This window comes from Nicotiana sylvestris, chromosome 6, assembly GCF_000393655.2.
Source record: "Nicotiana sylvestris chromosome 6, ASM39365v2, whole genome shotgun sequence".
NCBI lineage: Eukaryota > Viridiplantae > Streptophyta > Magnoliopsida > Solanales > Solanaceae > Nicotiana > Nicotiana sylvestris.
The window spans coordinates 115,625,915-115,649,744 of NC_091062.1; the positions used below are offsets into that span (position 1 = coordinate 115,625,915).

The window sequence follows — 23,830 nt, forward strand, 5'->3', positions numbered from 1 at the left end:
GCCTTTTAGGTATAAATGTAACTTTTTTTTTATAGCTGTAAAAACGTAATTAGAGTTCAAAAACTTAGCGATTTTGGTTTCTCACTCGAGCCTCTTTGTACCGGAACATCAAACATCATCATTACATTTTCTTTTTATGAAACTTCTCTATCCAAGTCCTCCCCCCCCCCCCTCCCCCCCAAACAAAAGGTCCATGTTTACAGATTTTTGAGGTGACATATATTGGTGCTCTCCCAAAAGTTTGAACTTATCATTTGTTCAGCTATGGAAGCTCCAGCAGAGGCACATTACTTGTCAAGAACTGGAGGCTGGATCACCTTCCCCTTCATCATAGGTCTCTCTCTCTCTTCACGAACAACTATACCAGCATTTCATGTTTATATCAATTCTCATGTCCAGGTAGAGGTGATATAATTTAATAAATGAGTGTAATATGTATATGACCCCCAAGGGATATAGCGGGATGAATGAGATCTCTTCATCTCAACAATAGGTCTTGGGTTCGACCTCTGTCAAATGGTTCTGCATACCAGATGGTTGAATGAAAAAAGAGCATAAATAAATTGATATGTGAATTGCTTTTGCCGGAGTTTTGCTAGATAATGCACAAATATAGCTGATTCCTCACATACTCAAGATTACTGGAAAATACTGAAGGAACATGATAATGACTGGTCAACTTGGTTTGTTAGTCTTCCAATAGCAAATCCAGACAGATCATACATCTTTAGCCTTTTAATTGAGTCATTTCTTTTTTCTTCCCCACTTATTCTGTTTTGTTCATCAGAGAGGGAGCCATTAATCAAATAGCTGAATTACAAATAAATCGTATTTTTATTTCGTTTGAGGGAGTGATCCATCCATTTGAATGGTGTAATATAAGGATTTAACATGTTATAGTAAGTTATCTGCCTAAAATTCTTTTTATAATATCAGTGTATTAGCTTAATTAAATGATCGTACTAATATGATATTCAACTTGACTTTTGAATTCCATGATAAAAACAGCGACCTCAGTAGGCTTGACCCTAACATTTGCGGGTTGGCAAAGCAACCTTATAGTATATCTGATAGAGGAATTTGAAGTGGAGAGCATCGATGCTGCTCAAATATCAAATCTGGTTAATGGTGCTGGAAGTTTGATTCCCGTCCTTGCTGCTATTATTGCCGACTCATTTCTTGGTTGCTTCTCTACCATTTGGATTTCATCCATCATCTCATTACTGGTACGTACCACTATTTTGTCGGTAGCTACTACCATGTTGTTGTTTGACCTGGTTAAGTTGGTTGATGCATTAGAATCTATATTATAACGGGTGTAATAACTGCATCTTTTTCAACTATCACCCCTTACAGCTCCAATTACAATTAGATATTTAAATGAAGAAAAAAACGAGAATTCAGAAAAAGATGTTACTGTAATTTGGGTAAGCTTATTGCTGGTCAAATAATATTATACACACTTTTTTGGTTGATTTTTACATTTGGTAAATTAACACACTTATTAGTCAAATGATTATTATAAGGCAAATCATCCAAAATATATAAGTTGGTAACTTCTAACTTCTAAATTTTTAACTTATAAGTACTTTTGGTTGAACTAGAATTTTTACTATTTTATCCTAATACTCTTTTGAATTCTCAAAACACTCTTCCCACAACAAAACTTCAAACTTCCTCTCCATCTCATTTTTGCTAGGTTTTTTCTTTTATGTATTTAAATTATTTTATTGCACTTGATGCTTATCATCTAATTTTAATCAGTTAAGTCAAACATACTCTTGAAGGGTGTATAAATAAATGAAAAGACATATATTAATGAACGTTTTACCATTTTACGCATTCTTAAGATTTCTATTTGCAGGGCACAATATTTTTAGCTTTAACAGCGACACTTGATTCTTTGAGGCCTAAACCCTGTGATGTTGACTCAACCTCATGTAGACCTAAACCAAGAGTTCAATATGTAGTACTATATGCAGCCATAATTCTAGCAACTTTAGGGAGTGGTGGTACCCGATCAACCCTTTCAACGATGGGAGCCGACCAACTAGATAAGCCAAAGGATCAGGGGATTTTCTTCAACTGGTTCTTCTTCTTTTGGTATGCTGCTTCTGTAGTAGCATCAACAGCTATAGTCTACGTTGAAGATAATATGAGTTGGAAAGTGGGATTTTTCATTTGTGTAGCTACCAACGTTCTTGCTTCAGTCATTTTCCTAATAGGAAGCAGATTTTACACAAACTCTAAGCCAGGAGGTAGCCCGTTCACCAGTTTGGCTCGCGTTGTGGTTGCAAGTATTAGGAAAAGAAAAGTGCCACTCCCATCGACTGGTGAGTATTTCTACCATGGATGGGAGTGTCACCCTGTTGCGCCCTCGAAAATCTGCAGGTAATTTTGTAACATTTCGCTCTATCTCACTTACTTTCTTTGGTGTTTACTGTGTCTTCACTTAGAGCTTGGGACATCCACCGGATCTAGACTAGACGCAGCAGATTCGGCAGAACTTAATGCATGTAGCTAAGACTATTTGTGTTCGTGGAAAAAATTGACACATAAAAAAGAAGAAGAGAATTACTCGTACTCCTATGCTCTTCAACGCTTATGCTTTATTTGCAACAATAGTATTTTCTATATTATCTCAGTGGCAAGTAAATTGTACTTATTAGAGAATACAATTGTTCCTCATAGGTGATAAGAGTTTCTAAAGGGGTTTAAATGGTCCTGAGCTACTCCATTCATTAATTGCATTAAGGGGGGTTCAACATATAGTCTATGGATGCATATGCCAGGCACATGTGCACTTACTTTCATATAGAATTGAACTTGCTCATGATGCTGCAGGTTCTTAAACCGTGCAGCCATAAAAAGTGAAGGTGACATTAAATCAGATGGCTGTACAGCTAAGCCATGGAGACTTTGTTCAGTACAAGAAGTCGAAGATTTTAAATCCTTAATTAGAATTGTACCACTATGGTCAAGTAGTTTCTTTCTTGGAACATCAATTGGCGTACAAGCAAGTTTGACAGTACTTCAAGCCTTGGCAATGGACCGTCACGTAGGGCCCCATTTCCAAATCCCAGCTGGTTCCATACTCGTCTTTGTCCTGATCTCTACTGCTATATTCCTCGCTCTGTTAGACAAGTTTCTCTTTCCTGCATGGAAGAAGTTGACCGGCAAATCCCTGACTCCTCTCCAGAGAATTGGGCTTGGGCACGTGCTCAATGCTCTGGGGATGGGTATCTCGGCCTTAGTGGAGTCAAAGAGGCTAAAGGTAGCAAAATCCAACAACGGTGATCAAGGTTCTAATATTGTGCCTATGTCAGTGTTATGGCTAGTACCCCAGTTAGCCATTGTTGGCATTGCAGAGGCATTCCATTATCCTGGTCAAGTAGCACTATACTACCAAGAGTTTCCAACAACATTAAAGAACATGTCAACCGCTATGATTTCGGTGCTCGTTGGTATAGCATTTTACTTGGCTACTGCTCTAATTGATGTTGTTAGAAAGACAACTACATGGTTACCAGGTAACATAAATAAGGGAAGGCTGGACAATGTGTATTGGGTATTGGTTGTAGGGGGAGTATTGAACTTTGGTTACTATGTAGCATGTGCTTGGTTTTACAAGTATCAACATCTGAAGGAAGTGGATCATAGTTGTACTCCTGATGATGAGTGATCCCAGGGTGAAAAAAGATAAAACAAAGGATCATGATGTTTGACATTGAAGTACCATCACGACAGTTGCTATATAGTTTGTTATTCTGGATAATCTGTTGCCCGACTAGACAATTCATATAAAATGAGACAAAGGAATTACCTAAACTATAGCAGCATGACTCAACAAAATGTAAGTGAAGGTGACAGAAAAATGACATACCTCCGGGAGCTAAGGTCAGAGCTACTACGAGGACAATGTTTCTGCCATCAAAACCTGAAATTTTAACGGTCAACAATCGTACAAAACACTATCTTCCAGAATAAATAAACTTCCAGTGTCCATATTTACTAAATAATTCTTTCTGATGAAACACTCTCGTCAACTTATCATCATTAACTACTTTGGATAAACATTCTCAGAGTAAATCAACTACCAGTACTTTAGAACTCAGCAGAAACCACTTTTGAGTTACTTTCCTAACTCAAGCCATCTCCACACAGATGGAACTGAAGCCCTTTTTTATCTTCCAGAAACACATTCTTTGGGTTATCTAATTAACTTGTCGCTATATTTGCCTCCTCTGCAATGCATTTCTATAATATAGGAAGCTCCCCCTTTTGTAAAACCTGGAAATAGAACCAAAAGACATAAAATATGTCCAACCTGCTTCAGTAGGAATAAATATAATGTTGTTAAGTTCCTACTAATTTACTTTACTCATCATAATAATGTGCATCTGTTATAGGTAATTAAGATAAGAGCAAAAAGTAAATCACATACATGGGAGCATGTAAGTAATCACTATAGCCGAGCTGAAATAAGAAAAAAAGATGATTCAGATTTAGTAGAACACAACCAACAGATCAATAACATCTGCAACCACAGATTTCACTACCAAAATATATTGTTAGCTCCGGCTTTTTATCAAGGAACTGGGATGCGATCCTAACAACCCATTTAACACCAACTATCTATAGTTGAATCAAATTTAATGCGTCTTCCGTTTTGCAGAGACAATATCTAAAACCAAACTGAAATAAGAAAAGACAGGAAATCATTCAGATTTTTTTCCGAAACGGTAAGAAGTGTATGGGTCAAAATCTGACCAGACAATAATCTGTGTGGGAAGGGACGGTGAAAGAATACCTGAAATTGTCGTATCCATACCACACTGTAACGACACGTACCTGGGCGTGTATTTAGGATATCTGAGGCGAATTGGATATCGTGGCATTTCAAGGGGTCGGCCCATAACATAGTCAAATGACTTAAATACTATGGGTAAAGACCGTTGAGTAAGGGAGACGATCTAGTATATGAAATAAGGGAAAAGAAGAAGAAAGGGGAGTGGAACAAATGAAAAGACAGAGATTACCCAAAAAGAGGAAGGATCATCTTCTCTCTCCATCAAAGAGAAAGAAGCAAGGAAGCTCAGATCTTCAACATAGATCGTTAGTCTCATCACCCCCAATGCATGGGGTTCTGCCTTATTAAAGATCGGTGACCTTTTTCATCCATGTATTCCTCATTGATTGTTAAACATTATGGAAACTGTCATTTTCTTCTTATATAAGGTGATTCTATAAATATTACAGTTAAATCTTTTGTGTGATATGCTTGCTTACTCTCATCTTCTATCTTAGATCTAGGCTAAAGTCTTCTTATTTAATTAGTTTAGCAAAAAGCTCAATACTTTTTGGTCAAACAATTTGGCGCCGTCTGTGGGAATTTCTTAGCCAAATTTTTAGTTTCCTCTAGATATAAAGCCAGCCAAAGTGTCATCTCCCGGGTGTCATAACCTCACCGTCTCAGTATAAACACCAACTTGAAAAAAGTGGTGGACAAGCTTTTGAAATAACCAAACCAATCAGGATCAGATCTTTGCATGAAATCGAAATTATGTCTAATATCTATCCAAAATTTGCGTCTCGCCATAGCGATAGGTTTGGAACGTCGTACGAGTACCCAAGGCGGGATTACGGCCACTGCGCACTTATCACGTCTGCAATCCTATTCGCCATACTAACGTTACATATCGATCTATACCTCCACCTCTTAGAAAAAAACGATAGCCTACTGTGTGATTCTTTGAAACAACCGGCTCATCCTACCTTATTTTTGTATCCGTGTGCACAGTGGGTAATTTATGTACGGAGTATAACTAATGTTTCCCTATTTTTATGTGCATCGGACGGGATCGGACCGGGGCCCGAGCTCGAGATTCCAACGGGCAAAGTATGTTTAGCCTATAAGAGGCCTAGATGCGGTTAGGCGAAACCAAACGCGAGGCTACAGAATCTGAAACCGCCATTAGAGTACGAGATAAAGCAATTCGTCCTACAACGCTTTGCCTCCTTCACCGACTCATCATGTAAAGGTAACAGGCAATTTCATTTGAGCTTAACTTATCATTTTCCTTTTTTGGATCAGGATAGGAACACGGGCACTCGCACAGGCGCGCGAACGAGGAACAAACACCGTCGGACACATCAGGATAACACTCTGTACCATACCACCACGCAGGCGACGGTCGAGCGAGACCCTCCACGCCATGCCATAGTACAAATAACGGACAAATGGCCCAGAACGAGCCGGTATTTAAGAAAGTTTCCATGACCTGGGACTGGGCGGTTGTTGATACACAATTTTTCCCCAAAATATTTAAAAATTGCATATATACCTTCAAAATCATGCATTAATAGCAATTGGTATTTTTCTATAATTTCCCTCTATTTTTATTAATTTATCCAGCATTTTATTCCCAATAAATAATTACAAAATAGCATTACAAACTATTTCAAAAGCATCTCTTGATCTAACTTATTATTTATGGTCCTATTTAAACCAAATCATTCTATAATTAGCCAAATTGGCACCTTTTGGCTATAATTTCAATAACTTTGCAATTATAGCCCAATCATATTTTTGACCGGAAATTAATCATTTGTATTGTATAATACTAAGCAATCATTTTAAACTATTTTCTATGCATGAAATTCATTTTGTACAATTATCAGCTATTTTTATAAATTATTTTATTCAATTTAATTGGGTATTTAACAAATAGCCCCATTTTATTTCAATTATAATCTGATTAAACCAACCCCAAAACCCCAATCGAATCAGCCCAAAACCCAAGCCCAAACCTAAATCCTACCCGACAAAATTCCACCCAAATCGTGGCCGTTGATCGTTTTTGATCAACGGTCCAGGTTAATTCCTTCCTTAGTTAACCTAAAAGACTATCCCCCAACCCTCATTTCTCTCATTCTATTATGACTCTCCGCCATCTCACCCTCTTATTCTCTCTCGAGCCCTCTGCTAAATCTAAGCTTTTACTCGCCGATTGTTGAGTCGCCGGCACCACTGGTGGTTCCACCACCACCCTTAGCCTCCATGGCTCCCCCCATGCCAGATTATTGCTACCCTAAGGCCTTCAAGGGACCAGCAGTCAACTCACATCTAGGGTATGTGCTCACCGTTCTCAGGCCACCTTGGCCTGACCAAGTAAGATCTTTCTATTTTCCGGCTAGATCTATGGTTTCTAAGCCGGAATCTCTCCATTGTTGGGTTATCTCTCTCTGAAACCCTAACTCATCTCTTGACTCTTCAGATCTACTATAGATATGAGTACATTTTGAGTTATTTTCGTTGTTTTCCATGATAAACTCTCTGATTTTTCAAATCGCCTCTTCGTCTTCAAAACTAGGGTTTCTTCACCCCCTTTTCAAAATGACTTTTCCTCTGATTTTCAGTATTATTCTATAATTTTTACTATGTTTAAATGGTTTATTTAAGTTTTCTTTTATCTGATTCATTATGTTGAAAGCCCCTAATTTTTTGGCTTTAGTCTTGGATTCTGAGTTTGTCTTTACTGTTAGTTCATTTGATTTATCTGTATGTTTGATTCTCATAAATATGCTGTGATTAATTAGAGTATTTCTATGATTTTCATCCCAGTAATATCTTATTAAGGTTTCTGATTTGGTTCTTCCTATTTGTACTCCGTTTATTAGTTTATTCATGGAAGTCTATACTATTTCTTTTAATATTAGTACTATTTTCCAATTCTTGAATCCTTGATTTACTGTGTTGATACTCTTATACCGATTTCCGACTATTTTTCCTATTTTTCATAACCCTTAAATTATTTTTTACCTTATTATGTGATTGACTGTATTATTAATTGATTTCTACTGTTATTTCCTTAATTAGACCCTTATGTATCTATCCCTAATTACATATTCTGTACCTATGTTGTTTGAATTCTTTCCTTATCTGTTACTTGCTTTCTATCATTGGTAAATTACTCCCTTAATTAAAGGGTACTTGGCTGATTCTCGTTCTTAATTGATTCTGTAGTTCTATAATTGCTGAACAATTGATTCTTTCCTTATTTTACCTAGCTTTCAAACTATTATATATAGACTTTCTTCTCTTTTCATTACAGACACGAACACATTGGTTAAAAACTCTCTCTCACACACTCAAAACTTCTTGCTCTTTTTCTGTGATTACTTACAACTATTCTAAGTTAGCCGGCAGCAAGCCAAGGCTAACTATTGTGCTCTCCTATTCTTCACTTTGTGTTTATTGTCTCTTTACTGGTATGTCCTGATTTCAATTCAAGTTCCAAAACCAATATGTTTCATTTACTACTTCAGCTTATCATGTTTCTGTTTTGTTTCTATCTATGGTTCTGTTGTTGAATGTGTAATTGACATGTTTACATTAGGGCATCATCGAGCATGCTAGTTCTACTTCTCTAGTAGTCTGTTTCAATATGACTCTATCCTACTTTGAATACTTGTCTGCTTATTGTCCAGTTTTTATATGCACTTACTTTGCAAACTGATCTGTCCCTTTAGATGTATTATTCTATGATTGTTTCTGAAATCCATACTGTGTTGGTATCACTAGCTATTCCCTAACCCCATAAACCCTCACAAGGACTGCTATGCTGCTATAACTATGTGTTTACCTACATGACCTATGTGTCCCCAAATCCTTCAACCCCTGTTTGTGGTTGCTGAACCTGCCTTGGTTCTATGTTCTCTGGTTGTGTATGAACCTATTTGGGGTGCTTTGTTTGGACTGTTGCTTATTACTCTACTCTCTTTCAAAACTGTCTCTGTTGTCTTTTTACAAAACTATTTAAAACAAGCCCATTTTCAAACTGTGTCCTTGTTTAAATCTTTTCAAGCACCTTCACATCTACTCTTAGGTTCTAAGTTCTGCCCCTCTAATGTGTGACTGCTTAAGGATCCCTATGAGATCCCTCTAAACTCTGATACATTAGAGTTGGCCCTTCCACACTGCACTTACTAAACTATGACTATGAAATCTGGGTGTGAGCACTGCCAGGGATCCCTTGAGGTCCTTAGGGAACTCTGACACACCCGGATTATATGAAAGGCTGTGAGGCAATCTGGAATTGAAAATTTTGGAAATCTGGCCTATTTGTAGGCTCCCGATAAAGTAATTTCTTATTTTTCTTAACTACTTATGTAATCCATTCGATATTGGCCTGTAATAATTTGTAAACGAATATGGGGGTTGGATAGTGAAAATGGGAGGGTAGCTATACATGTTATCAATATCAATGGGTAGAAAATATGTTTTAGGTTTATATTCTCCTGTATATGCATTAGAACTCATGTTTAGGACCAATACATACAAAGCATATCATTTATTAGAAACCATGCTCCTAGGTTTCATGTATACTGTTTTCAGCATCTCATTTTGACGTCCTTATTATCACTTAAAAATCCTGTTTCTAGGATAAACGACAACTTTTAAATAAGCTGTTACTTATGCAATCATGTTATGACCTGTTGTGCATTTAGAAATCCTGCTTTAGGAACCCTGCATATAAATCATTCTATATTTATACGTGCATCTTAGATATCAGGCTTTAGGATCTCATTCGTACTTGCTCAGTCACACCTAGTGTAAACTACTGATTATGGAAGATGTAAAAACAACTTCACATTTGATTAAAATAAACTGGTAATAATCCCTGCATTTTATAACACTAAGAACAATATGCTTTTACGTAAAATAACTCCTTCATTATCTTATTGGTTCTAGTAACAATTGTGCATTATTCTACGCCTAGGCAAGCCTTAGGTAATCCAATTTCTTGTAAAGCTAGAAACTGCCCCATTGTGTGTACTGCTTAATTATTAACAGGCTTAAAAATTAGTAGGCAAACTGATTAGGGCCCCTACTTCTGAGTTATAAAATAAATCTGCATGCTTCCTGTGTTCTGATACTCACCGAGACATCATGTCTTAGGGCCCTATTTAATAATATTTCCCTTATTTGTGTTTGAGTCGTGCTGTTTCATGCCTTATCTGTGGAGGTAAAACTGAGCCTCTTAGTTGATCCTTCCTGTTCTTATTTGCTAAGAGTCCTATGTGTTCTTGCTTGCCGCCTTAGTATTTTCTCCTTTAAACCTTAGGGGTCTGTCTAGAACTGCCTGTAGGTAGAGGTCCTAAATTCTTCCAGGACCATTAAGAAAGGACGGGTAATAGAATGCATGGGGTCGTTAAACAACACTCGCTTTAGTAACCACTAAGGGGTGGGGAATGGGTAGATATTGATATGATGACTACACGCTAATATCATGTGTAGCACCTCGTTGAGGAGTGTTTACCAGAAATTGTGTGGGGTGATCCTGTAAGCTAACCAACCTAGGACCCCTCCTTTCTCAAATTCCTTATGTTTAAAACTTTCTTTTATGTATACAACTTGTTCTAATCCCTTGTCTTATTATCTGAGTCATACAAGGTCCAACATGCTTTATTTGCAATTATTTGTTTCAACTACTTATTTGTTAAAGGACTAATTCACAAGCATAAGTTCGGCCGGGACCCACAGTTGTGAACCGAGAGGGGTACCTAACATCTTTCCCTCAAGGTTATTTCGAGCCCTTACCCTAAATCTCTGGTAATGCAAACCAATCCAAGAGTTAACCGCTCTGGGTGCCCTAACGTACCATAATCCGTTAGGTGGCAACTCTTCAAATACCCAATTCCCAAAAGGAAATGAGTTATTACCCCCATAAAAGTTGAAACCCGTAACTTTCTTCCCCGTAAAAAGGGAGGAAAAAAGGGGACGCGACAACATGGCGACTCTACTGGGGACATCTTTAGGCTCTTACCATAACGAACTTAACTTTTGTGAATTAGTCCAAGCATGTTTTATCACATACCTTTTCCCCTTATTTGAATTTAACTACCTATTTTAAGCATTTATGTTCTTTTATTCATGAAACTGACTTGTCTCTTTGTTTTTTTTCTTGTAACTGTCTTTCAAGTATTCAAATACTGTATTTATTTTTCCTGCGTGCAAATACTTGACTACATATTATTAATTGCTGCATAACTCATGCTCAACATCATATTCCACTCGTGCGTATCAAATCCTATAGCAACGCTTTAATGAGTGGTTGCACTCTTCCAATTTACTACCCTTAGATTCGGAAAAGCTTATTTGTGGTAAAACCAGTCGATCAGAGGTGCAATCGATGGTTCTGTGCCTTTACTCTCAAGTTGTCCGCTTGAGGGTAGCAGTCGAAAACCCTATAGTAGCCTTACTCTAGTTAAAATTGTGCATGCATCATGGTCAAACCTAGTCGGATCAATATGCTATCCATATAATGATCCTTTAAGATAAGCCTTATCCAAAAGTCCATCGGATTTTCTATAATCCCAACGGACACAACCACATTCTGTGCATTAATTTGGAGAACTAAATGCGATATGCTGATCGTAAATGTATAAATAATCGAGTCTGGTGGGGATAAGGCCTAACCCTTTTGTTTTGCAGAAAATGAGGCACGGGTTCCCCAAATTCGGTATGGTTAGCAACATTCCACCATTGCTACTAGATTGGTGGGAGGACCTTTCCTCAAGTGACAAGAAACATGTGAGAAAGTACCTTGGTAACTTGCCTTCCTTGCTAGATATTGAGCCAAACAACAAGTTGATCGAGGCTGCCATTTTATTCTGGGATAGTGAAAGGGTTATATTTCGTTTCAATGACATAGAAATGACACCGTTTCTAGAAGAAATTGGAGGGCTTACGGGATTGACTTGAGATAGTCCCGGGTTATTGGTACCACAAAACTGTACTGGCAAGGGATTTTTAAAAATGATGGGGCTGAAGAAGAATGTCGACCTAGTGTGCTTGAAGGAGTCTTACATACCTGTCGAATACCTATATGAGAGGTATGGCCATAGCAAGTCTTTCCGTACCTACTATGATGAGATCTCTCTAACTTCTCTGGGTCGCATCCACTGTAGAGTGTTCGTATTCATTGTATGCTTCCTGGGTCTGATAGTGTTCCCAATGAAAATGGAAGAATCAACACTAGGTTGGTGATGGTCGCCAAGACTTTGATGGAAGAGATTAATGGACATACATATACTATAGTTCCCATGATCTTAGCTGACATCTATAGGGCTCTGGAGCGCTGTCAAAGAGGGGTCAAGCATTTCGAGGGTTGTAACTTGATGCTGCAGTTGTGGTTGTTGGAATATTTCCAAAAGGGTCACTGTCGCCAAGAATTTCCGTGAAGGGCTTGGAACGACCATATTGCCTTCCATCACCCCAATCGGATGACTTACATTCAAGACAGGTTTGCTCAGCTAGAAACTGCTAAAGAATGGGTAGGGTTGATCGAGGAATAGGTGCAATAGATGATTGAATGGTTCCCAACAAACGAATTCATTATCAGATACAGGGATGCTCCGCATTTGTTGTTGATCGGATTGAGAGGGATATACCCATATGTCCCTATCTGAGTTATGAGGCAAACAGGCAGGAAATAGGCTATACCAAGGGTTTTCAAGATGAGTCATTTCAGGGCAGACTTTTAGGACGACGACGTCCCTTACAAGTGCCAAGCTCAGCATATGTGGCACTATAAAATCATTGTAGAGAAGAACACCATTGAGACAGACAAGTATCATATAGGGTGCAAGCCTCTCTACCCGGCATGGTTAGAGGACAATCTGAAAGGAATGGTTACACCAGAGGCTGGTCGAGGGAATAGAATCATAGATGAGGAAGCTGAAGCTTATGTCAAATACAACAGGCTGCGCAAGAGGGTCCACGACTCTGTGAATGAGCACCGGGAAATACATAAGAGGAATGTGAGGTTGATCGAGGAATGGAAAGAAATGGCAGTCACTTCCAACGGGAAACTGGAATATCTGGAGCGAGGAATAGTGGAGCTGGAAGGTAAAGTCATAAAAAGGATTGAAAATTGCTAGAACGATGAAGGAGCTGAAGGAGGACATCTGGGAAGAGCCTACTTGCTGTTGGGGATGCGCGAGTTAGGGGATCTATATGATGGAGTCTAGAAGATCGAATGTGGGAAAGGTCCTTCTGGGAGCAAATAGGCTAGATTTATTTGCTTTTCCTAAAAATATAATAAGGCCGAGTGCCAGTAGTGACTTATTTTCTTATCTTAGTGTCGTTTTGGGATTCGTCTATTTTTATATTATGAAATGAAGCATTTATTGGCATTAAAAGTTTTCCAAATTTATTTGTCGCTAGGCCTACCTCGGGCACAACGAAGTTCCCAAAGTAGGACACGAATTTACACTTCCACAATATGTGTTTAAATACTACAAACATTTCAGGATCCTCACTGACTTGTTATCTTTTTTGTTTTTCCTTATTTTTATAATTTCCATCCCCTTCGGTTGGTTCACTCATACTGGCCTCGTCAGCATACCACACCAAATCTAGAGGCCCTCCACCTCCTCCTCCTCCAAGCAACACAAAAGGCAGAGGAAAAGCAAAAATGGACAACCTAAGTGGAATCCGAAAGGAGAATGTTGAGAACGCAAAAACCTCAGATGGTCGTAGTACTCCGGCCCTAAATGACCTAGTTTTGAGATTGGAACAAAAGATACTGGAACTACAAGGAGAATTTGAGTAGGTTCGCAACTTGGCAAACCTGTCACTCACCCTCAATGTCCCCGACATCCACTAACAAAACACAAAGAACCCAGTACCTCCTTAGAACACACAAAACCAAAATCCTCCCGCACCAAATCAATATACAACTCCACCCCAAAATATCAATCCACTACCAATACCAACTCCGCCACAACATCACCATCAACCAATTAAGTACCCACCAACCACCACTTACCACACTCCCCAAAACATACCATAACCCATCCCCGACCCCCAAAACTCCACCAATGACCATCATTACACCCAAGTCCCTGACACCCATCAAATCAACCCTATATATGTGGAAACTGTACCTCACTCTACCCAACCAATCTCCTATACACTGGAATCCTCTAAGAAGGACCTGCTCATTAAAACGATGGCTGAAGAACTCAAGAAGTTAACAAGTTGAGTTCAAGGTGTTGAAGGCGACAGAGGAATAGAAGGTTTAAACTATGAAGACCTGTGGATACAACCAGATGTGGAACTGCCTGAGGGGTACAAACCTCCCATGTTCGTGATGTTCGGCGGCACAGGTGATCCTAGGGATCATCTAAGGACATATTGTGACAATCTTGTCGGGGTCGGGAAAGATGAAGAAATCCGAATGAAGCTCTTTATGATGAGTCTTACTGGGGATGCTTTGTCCTGGTATATCAGCCAAGATCCCAAGAAATGGTCCAATTGGGTAAGTATGGCGTTCATGGACCGCTTCAGGTTCAACACAGAGAATGCACCAGATGTTTTCTACATTCAGAATCTTAAGAAGAAACCTAATGAGACTTTTCGTGAGTATGCCACTCGTTGGAGGTCGGAAGCGGCCAAGGTCAGGCCATCTTTGGACGAAGAACAGATGAACAAATTATTCATTAGAGAACAAGATCCACAATATTATGAAAGGTTGATGGTTATCGAGAATCACAAAATCTCTAACATCATCAAACTTGGGAAAGAATCGAATAAGGAATCAAAAGCGGGATGGTAACGAACTTCGAGGCACTGCAAGACACAAATAAGGCACTACAATCAGGTGGCATATCGAAGAAGAGAGATGTTGGGGAAATAATGGTGGCCTAGGGTCCAAAATCTCCAATTGTCTATCAAACCCCTCCACCCACATATCAAACACTTCCACCCACATATCAAACACCTCCGCCCACATACCAAGTATCACCGCCTACATATCAACCCTTGTCTCCCAGATACTCTTAAATAGCCATTGTCCATCACACCTATAACTCCCAAATATCGCATTTCCAATCACCTCCTGTGAGCACGTGATTTTTGTTTTACACGACAATCGCTCCAAAAGAATTAAAAAATAATAACAAATGGTCCTGCTGTACGAATTGGATTTTTACATGGCACTTTGTTAATTATTTATGATTTTTGCCCATTTTTATTAAAACAAAATACAAAAAATGTGTGTGTCATGTGCTGTTTGAACCGAAATCCGGTTGTTAAATAAAAAAATCATAAATATGCATCTTTGTTCCGTGATTGTTGTTTTGTTCGATCTTGCCTGCTTTAAATATTTTGATATATGTGTGCAAATAATTGTATTAAGTGTTTATGAAATTTTATTTTTATTTACTTAGGTTTTGTTTTAAAAAAAATAAAATAAAAAAAATATATATAAAAATAATAAAAAGAGATGCAGAATTGGGTTTAAAAATCGGTTGGGCCTACTCTTATTTTTAATTCAAAGCCCAAAACAACCCAACCCAAAACCCCATGTAAACCTGGTCCAGACCAGCTGGCCTCAGGGGGCGTTCCAAACGACACCGTTCTGATCTGGTCTGATCTGCGCCGTTGATCCCAGATTGATCAACGGCCAAGATCTCTCACCCCGAACCCACTAACAGACCCGACCCATCTCACCCGGACCGACCCCAACCCTTTACACTTGAAACGACACCGTTTCCCGTTAGCTGAAGGATCCTGGCCCTTCATCGTGTCTCATCCAACGGCCAGGATCCATCTATCCACTAACTATATAAGCCTATAACCATTACCCTACGCCCCATCCAAAGACCCCCCCTTTACCTTTCATCGTCTTCACAGAAGCCCGGAACCCTAGAGCCGCCCCTGTATCCTTCACCATGAAACCCGGCGGCATGAACGCCGGTGACCCTACCCTTAACACCATAGAACCCCCTTGCCATCCGGAACACGGATCTGTTAACCACTTAACTCGAATCCCTTCCCACCTTCTCGAATCTTCGTTTGAAGATTCGAGTCGGAACATGACTTACACCGTTTAACCCCAGTTTCACACCAGACACTCCCCAGACCCCCTCGTGACCAAACCATGCTTGGTTTGGTCCGAATCTGATCAGGGAAGCATGAATCCCAGATCTGATTTTTGGAACCTTAGGGTTCCTTGTCACTGGTCCATATCCGTTTAAGTCAAAGAGATTAAGGTCTAATGGACCTTAATCGAAGTGTTTCTCATCTGAGAAACACTCTGATTAAAGTCCGTTCAGCCTTAAGAAAGGTCTGTTCGAGTCCAAGCTAGGGTCTTTTGATTTTTCGGTGTTTAAGGTGAGTTTTGCTTTCTTTTCTTTATTTGTTTTAGTCCATGTGATTGATTAAAGGTTTGTTCATGTTTTGTTTTAATTTGTGTCTTTGAATTTTTTTTATCTACTATTGCCTGTCCACCTTGCCTGAACCTCTGTGTTTGATTGAGTCTTTCTTCTACTTGTTACTGATAATGTGTATATGTGTATGTGCTGTGCGAATAATTGAGCTTCAAACTTTGACTGATCAACTGATTCCTCGAGTACAACTTTGTTTAGTCAGTACAATTCAAATCATGTGTCGATACTGTTAAATGTCTGATTTCTGGCTACGATTGTGCATGTTATGATTAATATAGTCGAGTCAACATGTGTCGTCAATTAGTTTCAACTGCCTGAACAATAACAAATCGATTTGCTTCTGGACACATTTGTTTGAATCAATTAGGAACTGAGTTTGTTTACTTATAGTTGTTAATTTGGATCAGAAATGTAAAAAGAATGTTTGTTTAAGTTCTGAATTGGAGGGCATGTGCACTTGTGCACAACATGTGCATTTGTGCACCACAGGTGCATTTGGGCACAGCCTGTGTCCTGCATAAGGGCTTTTGAATAAAATAATTGACAGCACATGCTGTCAGATATATTTTGTTGTCCATTACCCTGCTTTAGTTTAAGAAGTATTAAACCTCTTTCAAAAAGAGTAAATCTGCCAGGGAATGTGATGGGGTTCTAATACTTAAATAGCTAAGTGGAACTGAAAAGAAGATAGCACATGAGAGGGGTATCTGATTAGTCTATCAGGCTGTAAAAGGGGTGATGTTAAGGCTTATAAAAGGGAGGCACATTGAGAGATATAAGAGGACAGACAGACACACATAGGAGGGAGATCTGATAAGAGGGGTGGGAAGATATACACACACACACAGATAGATAGAGGGAGAAATAAGAAGGAGGAGAACAGTTTTCTTGAGAGTTGAGTTCTGAAAAACAGAAAACTGGAAAAGAATTCTTTTGATATCCCAAATAGATTTCAAGACTGAAAAATGGACATTGAATTTTGAAAAAAAAAGAGATAGTGAGAGGGACAAAATACAGAAAATCAGAAACTGGTTTTCTTCCTGCTTTTGTTCAATTCTCAGTCTGCTCAACCTGTTCAGTCAGTTCTCTTTTCTTTCAAGTATTAGCTAAAGTGTGTTAGTCTGGTTTGCATTGGTTGATTCTCTTGGAATTGGATTGTCTGGATATCTGTTTCTATACTACTGGTCATTGTTGTCATTCTGCCATTTTTTTTTCATCGGCTCTGGTTGCCTTTTGCACTGGGATTTTGTTCGATTTGTCCTGCTGCTATTTATCTGTTACTGCTGCTGTTTTGTTTACACTGCTGCTCAACTGACTCCCCTGCTTTCTTCATTGTAAGCATCTCCTCAGGTACACATTTCGAATCTGTCTGATGTTGCAATGAAAGTTGAATCGAAAGATCTGAAGGAGTTATAATCATCTGTTGCATTGCTTACGAATTTTTTATATAATTGTTGTTAAGATGTGTAAGTTTCTAGTCTGTTAGCCTAATAGAGATACATTAGTAAGGTTGTACTTAATTAAAGTTTATGCCAATCTGAAACTGCGACATTTGACTCATTTAGTAGTATACAAGATGTAAATACAATTCATGAAATGTGCAGCTATTTAATACGATTGTTAACTTAAACTCGCTCTTTCAGCATGCTTTGAATATGTAATGGAAAATGGCCGTTTAAATCTAGCTAAAGATAATACAGTTTCAGATTCTCGAGTTTCAGCTTCATTAGGCAGTTTATAGGATGAGTTTCAAATATCATTAGTCGCATCTTCTAATAAGTGGTTTTAATTAATCTTGTCTAAATAAGTTAAAGTTAAGGAGCTCTTGTAGTAGTCGTAGCATTTCATCAATCTTGTATATAATTCTTCTATCAAATTAAAAGCATGTTTCATGAGGTACAACGTTTCTTCACTCTGTAAATAATTAATCAGACGATTAACCAAAATCTGGATTTGGCCAAAGCATATAATTGAATTAGCATGCATCTTTTCTTCTATTTTTAGAGACAAACACATTAGAAATGTAGTCTCTTTAGGATGTTCCTTCTAAAATAATGAGACGAGCCTCGCCAAATAAAAATGTAAATTGCGGGGCCCTCAATAATTAACCATAATAAATATTTAGAATTCAGGACATGCCGTTTAGTGAATTTCATGGCCTTCCTCAAAATAATAACGCGTTTAGACTTTTTAGGCACGGTTTAAGTAAATTATATTCTTAAATTCGGGTGCACATTGATGTGACCCAAATCCAAATCTCAACGGAGTCAAAATGTGTCGACGACCACGGGTGCATTGATTGTGACGTGGTTCGAGATGCATTTTTACGACGTTGCAATTCTATAAAAAATAAAAGATAATAATAAAAGCGGTTTTAAACTTAATAAAAGCACATAAGTCACAACATGTATTTAAATCCGATATTTAGCCATTATAACAATTTAAGCGACCATGCTAGAACCACGGGATTCGAGGGTGCCTAACACCTTCCCTCGGGTCAACAGAATTCCTTACTTAGAATTTCTGGTTCGCAGACTTCATTTGGAAAAGTCGAAAATTTCCTCGATTTGGGATTCAAGATAAACCGGTGACTTGGGACACCAAAAGCCAAACCTTTCCCAAGTGGCGACTCTGAATTAAATAAATAATCCCATTTCGAATATTGTCACTTAAATTGGAAAAACTCCCTCGCGCATTTAACCCTTCGGGGCGGGCGCGCAAAAAGGAGGTGTGACAGCTCTAGCGACTCTGCTGGGGATTGTGAAACCCAGAACCACTTGTTCAGGGTTCAAGAATTCGAGCTTAGAATAATTGTTATATTTGGCTTTATTATCTGATCTTTATTACATGTTTTTGCATAACGTGCTAAATGTTGTCTTTTACCGCTTTGATATTATCTGAACTGTATATAAACTGTGCCGAAACCCTTCTCTTCTTACCTCCGGGGAGAAGCTCGCTGGTCGAGACTCCCTATTCTGTTAGTGTCAATACCTGAAATAAGAAAGAGGTCGGACAAGTTACAAAGCCGGACGATCTCGCGGGTCCCCGGTACGTAGCCCCCTCCTCGACTCGAGTTGTCCGCTCGGGTACACAGTCTAGAACAAATACCCAGGTTACGAACCTAGAATAACTTGACTTCATGCCGGATCCCTAGTAGGAACGCTTATTTGCATCATGTTGCATTTGACTTAGGGGACTCAACACAGGGGTTGGGTCCGTCTAGGACTAACAACCTGAAATGAAAAGACCATCTTGTTGCATCCTATTTGTTTCCGTGCATTTATTTTGTCTCGGACATGCATGCTGCCTGACTTTGGAGTATTTGAAAAATATAAACAAAAAAAAATAATAAAAAATAACAGTGTATAAGGCTAATTTTCTACTTTGAAAAATAGCAATGCCCAATTACTGTCAAAACTCTACCGAAATTTTGCGATAATAAAAGGGGAAAATGTTTTATTTACTAAGAAAAAGAAAAACAAAAAGATAGAAAAATAGTCTTTTATTTTTGGGAAGTTGTTTGTTGAAAAATAAAAGGAAAGAATTTTGTTCTAAATTAATTCGGTTAATTTAACCGAACTACGCGGGTCTGATTCTCACCGGATGTGAGATACGTAGGCAAACCTCATCGGTTCCGGCCCCAATTTTCAAAAATCCAAAAAAAAATATATTTCCCTTTAGTTCTTTCTTTATAAATTTTTCCTTAGAAAATACGAAAAAAAGGAAATAAAAAATAATATAGAAGTTTTCTTTAAACTCAAATAAAAAATAGTCTCCTTCTTTCTGAAGTCTTTCATGTGAAATAATGTAATAAGAATTAAAAATCAGCAATAAAAAATCCAAAAAAATACTCTTTGCTTTTTAGTCTCTCTTTTGTAAAATGTTTTAAAAAAAATATTTGAAAAATTGAATTTCAAAATAATAGGATTTTTCTTTAGAAGTGCTTTTGTAAATAAATAAAACTCAGAATTTCACATCATTTTCTTAAAAGTCCCTCTTTCAAAATTTAAGGGGCAACATCATATACATTCTTTCTTCCGTAGAAAAGGTAAAACAAACGAAAAAAAATCAACCAAACATATTTTCTTTTTTAATAAATTTCCAGAATTCAAGTCAAAAGCAAATAATTTTTTTTAGAAGTCTTTCTTTAAAAAATAAAACAAAAATCAAAATAAACAAAATTTTCTTCCTTCTTTTAAAGCATTTCTTTACAAAAATTCCAAAAAAAAAAATTGAATAAGTAAATAAACAAAGAATAGTCAAATCTTTTGAGCCCTATTGCTAAATGAGCACTTGTTTCTTTATTTTTATACTTGAACTACGTAATGATCTGATTCACGTAGGCATCGTGATACGTAGGCAATCCTCATCGGATCCGGTCGCATTTCTTTTACTGCAAAATAAAAAAAACATAATAAAAAAAAAAGAAAAAAAAGGGGAAAAACTAATAAAAGGAAAAATGACGGAAGGACGCATGCTCTCGTAGCAAACATGTAGTAATCCACTTAACTGTATAGGTGTATCATGCCCAACGTGAGATTGACTATCTGTTATTTGCTGCAAATTAACCGTGCGTTTGTCGTTGAGTACTCCAGGGTTTTTGAAAAGACGGTTGGTTTGGTGAAAGTCTGGCCTCGCACTCATACTTCACAAGGTCAAGGAGAAGTGTTCAACTACCTGTTGTTAGGACCAGAAGCAGTACTCACACTTACTTCACCAGGTCAAAAGGAAGTGTGGAAATGTCTTCAGAAATTCCATTGCAAACAATCCCTGTTTCCGAGGAGAGCTCGATCTCAGCCGTCCTCACACCTGAATCCGCAACTGCGGAGGAAAATAGAATCCTACGGCTCCGCATGTTGGAAATGCTGGACGACTGGAATAATGGGAAAGAGCCGCCAAGTGTCGTCCCCGGATTCCCTGAATTATTCTCCAGGTCAAGTGGGACTTCTAATGTCCCCATAAATTATCCTGCTACCCCATTCGGGTACCCAGCCACCTCAGCCTTCTCTGCTGGATCGCCTTCTGACCCTCATCCCCGAATGTCAGCCACCGATGCAAGCATGAACATCTTTACTGCATCGCCTTGCCCGATTACGGCACAGCCTGCCACGTACAAGCCAAGCTTTGACTCATCCTCTTTTACATTCCAAGCACCATCGTTCTCAATGGAACCAACTAGATTCGCTACCAGCACTAATCCTCTACCGCCTCAGTGCGAGCTTGCACCCGGGCAGGATCAGAACCCCAGAATTGCAGAACAAAATGAGATTGCCAAGAGAATGAGAAGCCTTGAACAAAGTTTGAAAAATATGCAAGGATTGAGCGGACAGAAGAGCGTCTCTTACGCCGACCTATGCATGTTCCCTCACGTGCACCTGCCAGCAGGTTTCAAGACCCCAAAGTTCGAGAAATACGATGGGCACGGTGACCCCATTGCACATCTTAAGAAATACTGCAATCAATTACGGGGAGCCGGCGGAAAAGAAGAACTGCTAATGGCATATTTTGGAGAAAGTTTGGTAGGAGTCGCTTCGGAATGGTATATGGACCAGGACATATCTCGCTGGCATATATGGGATGATCTTGCCAGAGACTTCGTAGGGCAGTTTCAATATAATATTGACATCGCACCAGACAGAAATGCCTTGTCAAACTTAAAGAAGAAACCCTCGGAAAGTTTCAGAGAATACGCCATCAAATGGCGCGAGCAAGCGTCAAGGGTAAAACCTTCCATGGACGAGATAGAGATGGTCACTACTTTTCTCCAGGCTCAAGAGTCCGACTATTTCCAAAACATGATGTCGGCCATGGGAAAGCCTTTCGCAGAAGCGATTAAGATTGGAGAGATGGTGGAGAACGGTTTGAAAACGGGAAGAATTTTGAGTCAGGCAGCCATAAGGGCAACCTCCCAAGCCGTCCAAAGCGGGTCTGGAGGAATGGCAAGAGGGAAGAAAAAAGAGGAAACATCCATGGCGGTATCAGAGGCGGGAGAATATCATAATCCCGGGCTTTGTTCTTCGGAAAGAACCTCGCAACATTATTTCCCCCACCAAAATGCGACCTACGCTCCTCAGTCCTACCTGGTCATGAGCACCCAGCCTTATATCCAGCGGTCACAACCAGTCAATCGGGGGCAGGCCCCACATCCTAGGAATCAGCCTCCTCACCGAAACCACTACAATCCTCGACCTCCTCAGAATAATTTCCGTCCTCGGGAACCACCCAGGAGACCCAACTACACACCAATCGGTGAACCCTATTCCGCCCTATTCCCTAAGCTTGTCCAAATGAATTTGTTGCAGCCCATACCTCGAAACGGGAAGAACCCGGGATCACCATCATATCAGCGGGGTGTCAGATGTGCATACCATTCAGGGGTAGAAGGGCACGACACCAACGACTGTTGGACATTGAAACAAGCTGTAGAGAATCTGTTAGACCAAGGGAAGATTGTGTTGAGAGACGAGGATATCCCAAATGTGACCAATAATCCGCTGCCCGCCCACAACAACGGGCCGATAGTTGGGATGATTTGTGAAGACGAGGAAGTTGATCCGGCACTTAAAGCCATAATTGCTATTGCTGATACAGAAAAGGGACCCAGGGTAACTCCAGAGCAAGAAAAAGGAATGAGCGATGTATTCAAGCAGGCCTCCATGGTATGGGGGACGATCAAACCACCTTGGCCGAACGAGCCAGTGTTTGTCGGACGCATACCACAGGAGCCAAAATACAACAAAGAGGGAGATGATAAGGTGTCCCCGCTCGACGAGAGTGAGGAAATATGTGAGGCGACAAAGGAAAAGCTATGCGAAATACACATGGTCCAACCAGGAGAGGGCACTAGCACCGTTGAAGTATCGTACATGGGACCAAGCACCAAGCTTCAAAACTAGAAGGCTACGCCATTCTTGATCAAACGGAAGTCCTAATGAACCTGTCTTGCCACTTTCTCTGCATCACGAGTTACCCCAGAGGGTGACTCAGATGTTTTTCTTCAGTTTTATGTTTTTAATTTCCTGAATGTCAACCTTTTCCTTATCTTCCCCAAAATGCCAAGAAATGAAATCATGCTTGATTACTCACTTTCTTCTTCTATGTTTTCTTTTGTGTTCTCTTCAATTCTGATAAATGCAGCTTTAAATAACATGACATGTTTGCGGACTTCATGCCCGGATCACGAGAACTCCGATCAGACTTCAAATAATGAGTCAAAATTTGAGATATAAAGAATTTGAAAAGTAGGAACAACTAAAGAAAATTGGTTCATGGTTTGGAAAATGTCCGTCACTAAAGCAGAGTTTGAGAGCAGTAAATGGGCTTAGACCCGTACAGAATGATAACCTTAATAACTGCGGTTTGTCACGAGCAATTGTACCAAGAAAGAAGGGTCCATACGTCATTGAAAAACGTTACCAAATGGAGCATTTGTATCTGGGCGACGTCGAAAGAAACGACGTCAGCCTTGCTTGGAAGACAGGTGCAGTGATATGTCTAAATCACTCTGGCGAAATCTTTGCACAGTTTGAGATGACGAAGGCTTTCATTCTCGCTACCCAAACACTATTAACCCTTTGCAAACCCATTTGAG

At 39.2% G+C, this 23,830-nt stretch overlaps 1 protein-coding gene across 1 annotated transcript; it reads left to right on the forward strand.

Moving 5' to 3' along the window:
* Positions 1-234: 234 nt before the first annotated feature.
* On the forward strand, positions 235-3,852 carry LOC104216296 (protein NRT1/ PTR FAMILY 2.7-like). The gene is made up of 4 exons (XM_009766322.2): positions 235-334; positions 1,009-1,226; positions 1,865-2,391; positions 2,845-3,852. The coding sequence occupies exons 1-4, from the start codon at positions 265-267 to the stop codon at positions 3,680-3,682; spliced, it is 1,653 nt and encodes a 550-aa protein (XP_009764624.1). The 5' UTR covers positions 235-264; the 3' UTR covers positions 3,683-3,852.
* The last annotated feature ends 19,978 nt before the right edge of the window (positions 3,853-23,830 follow it).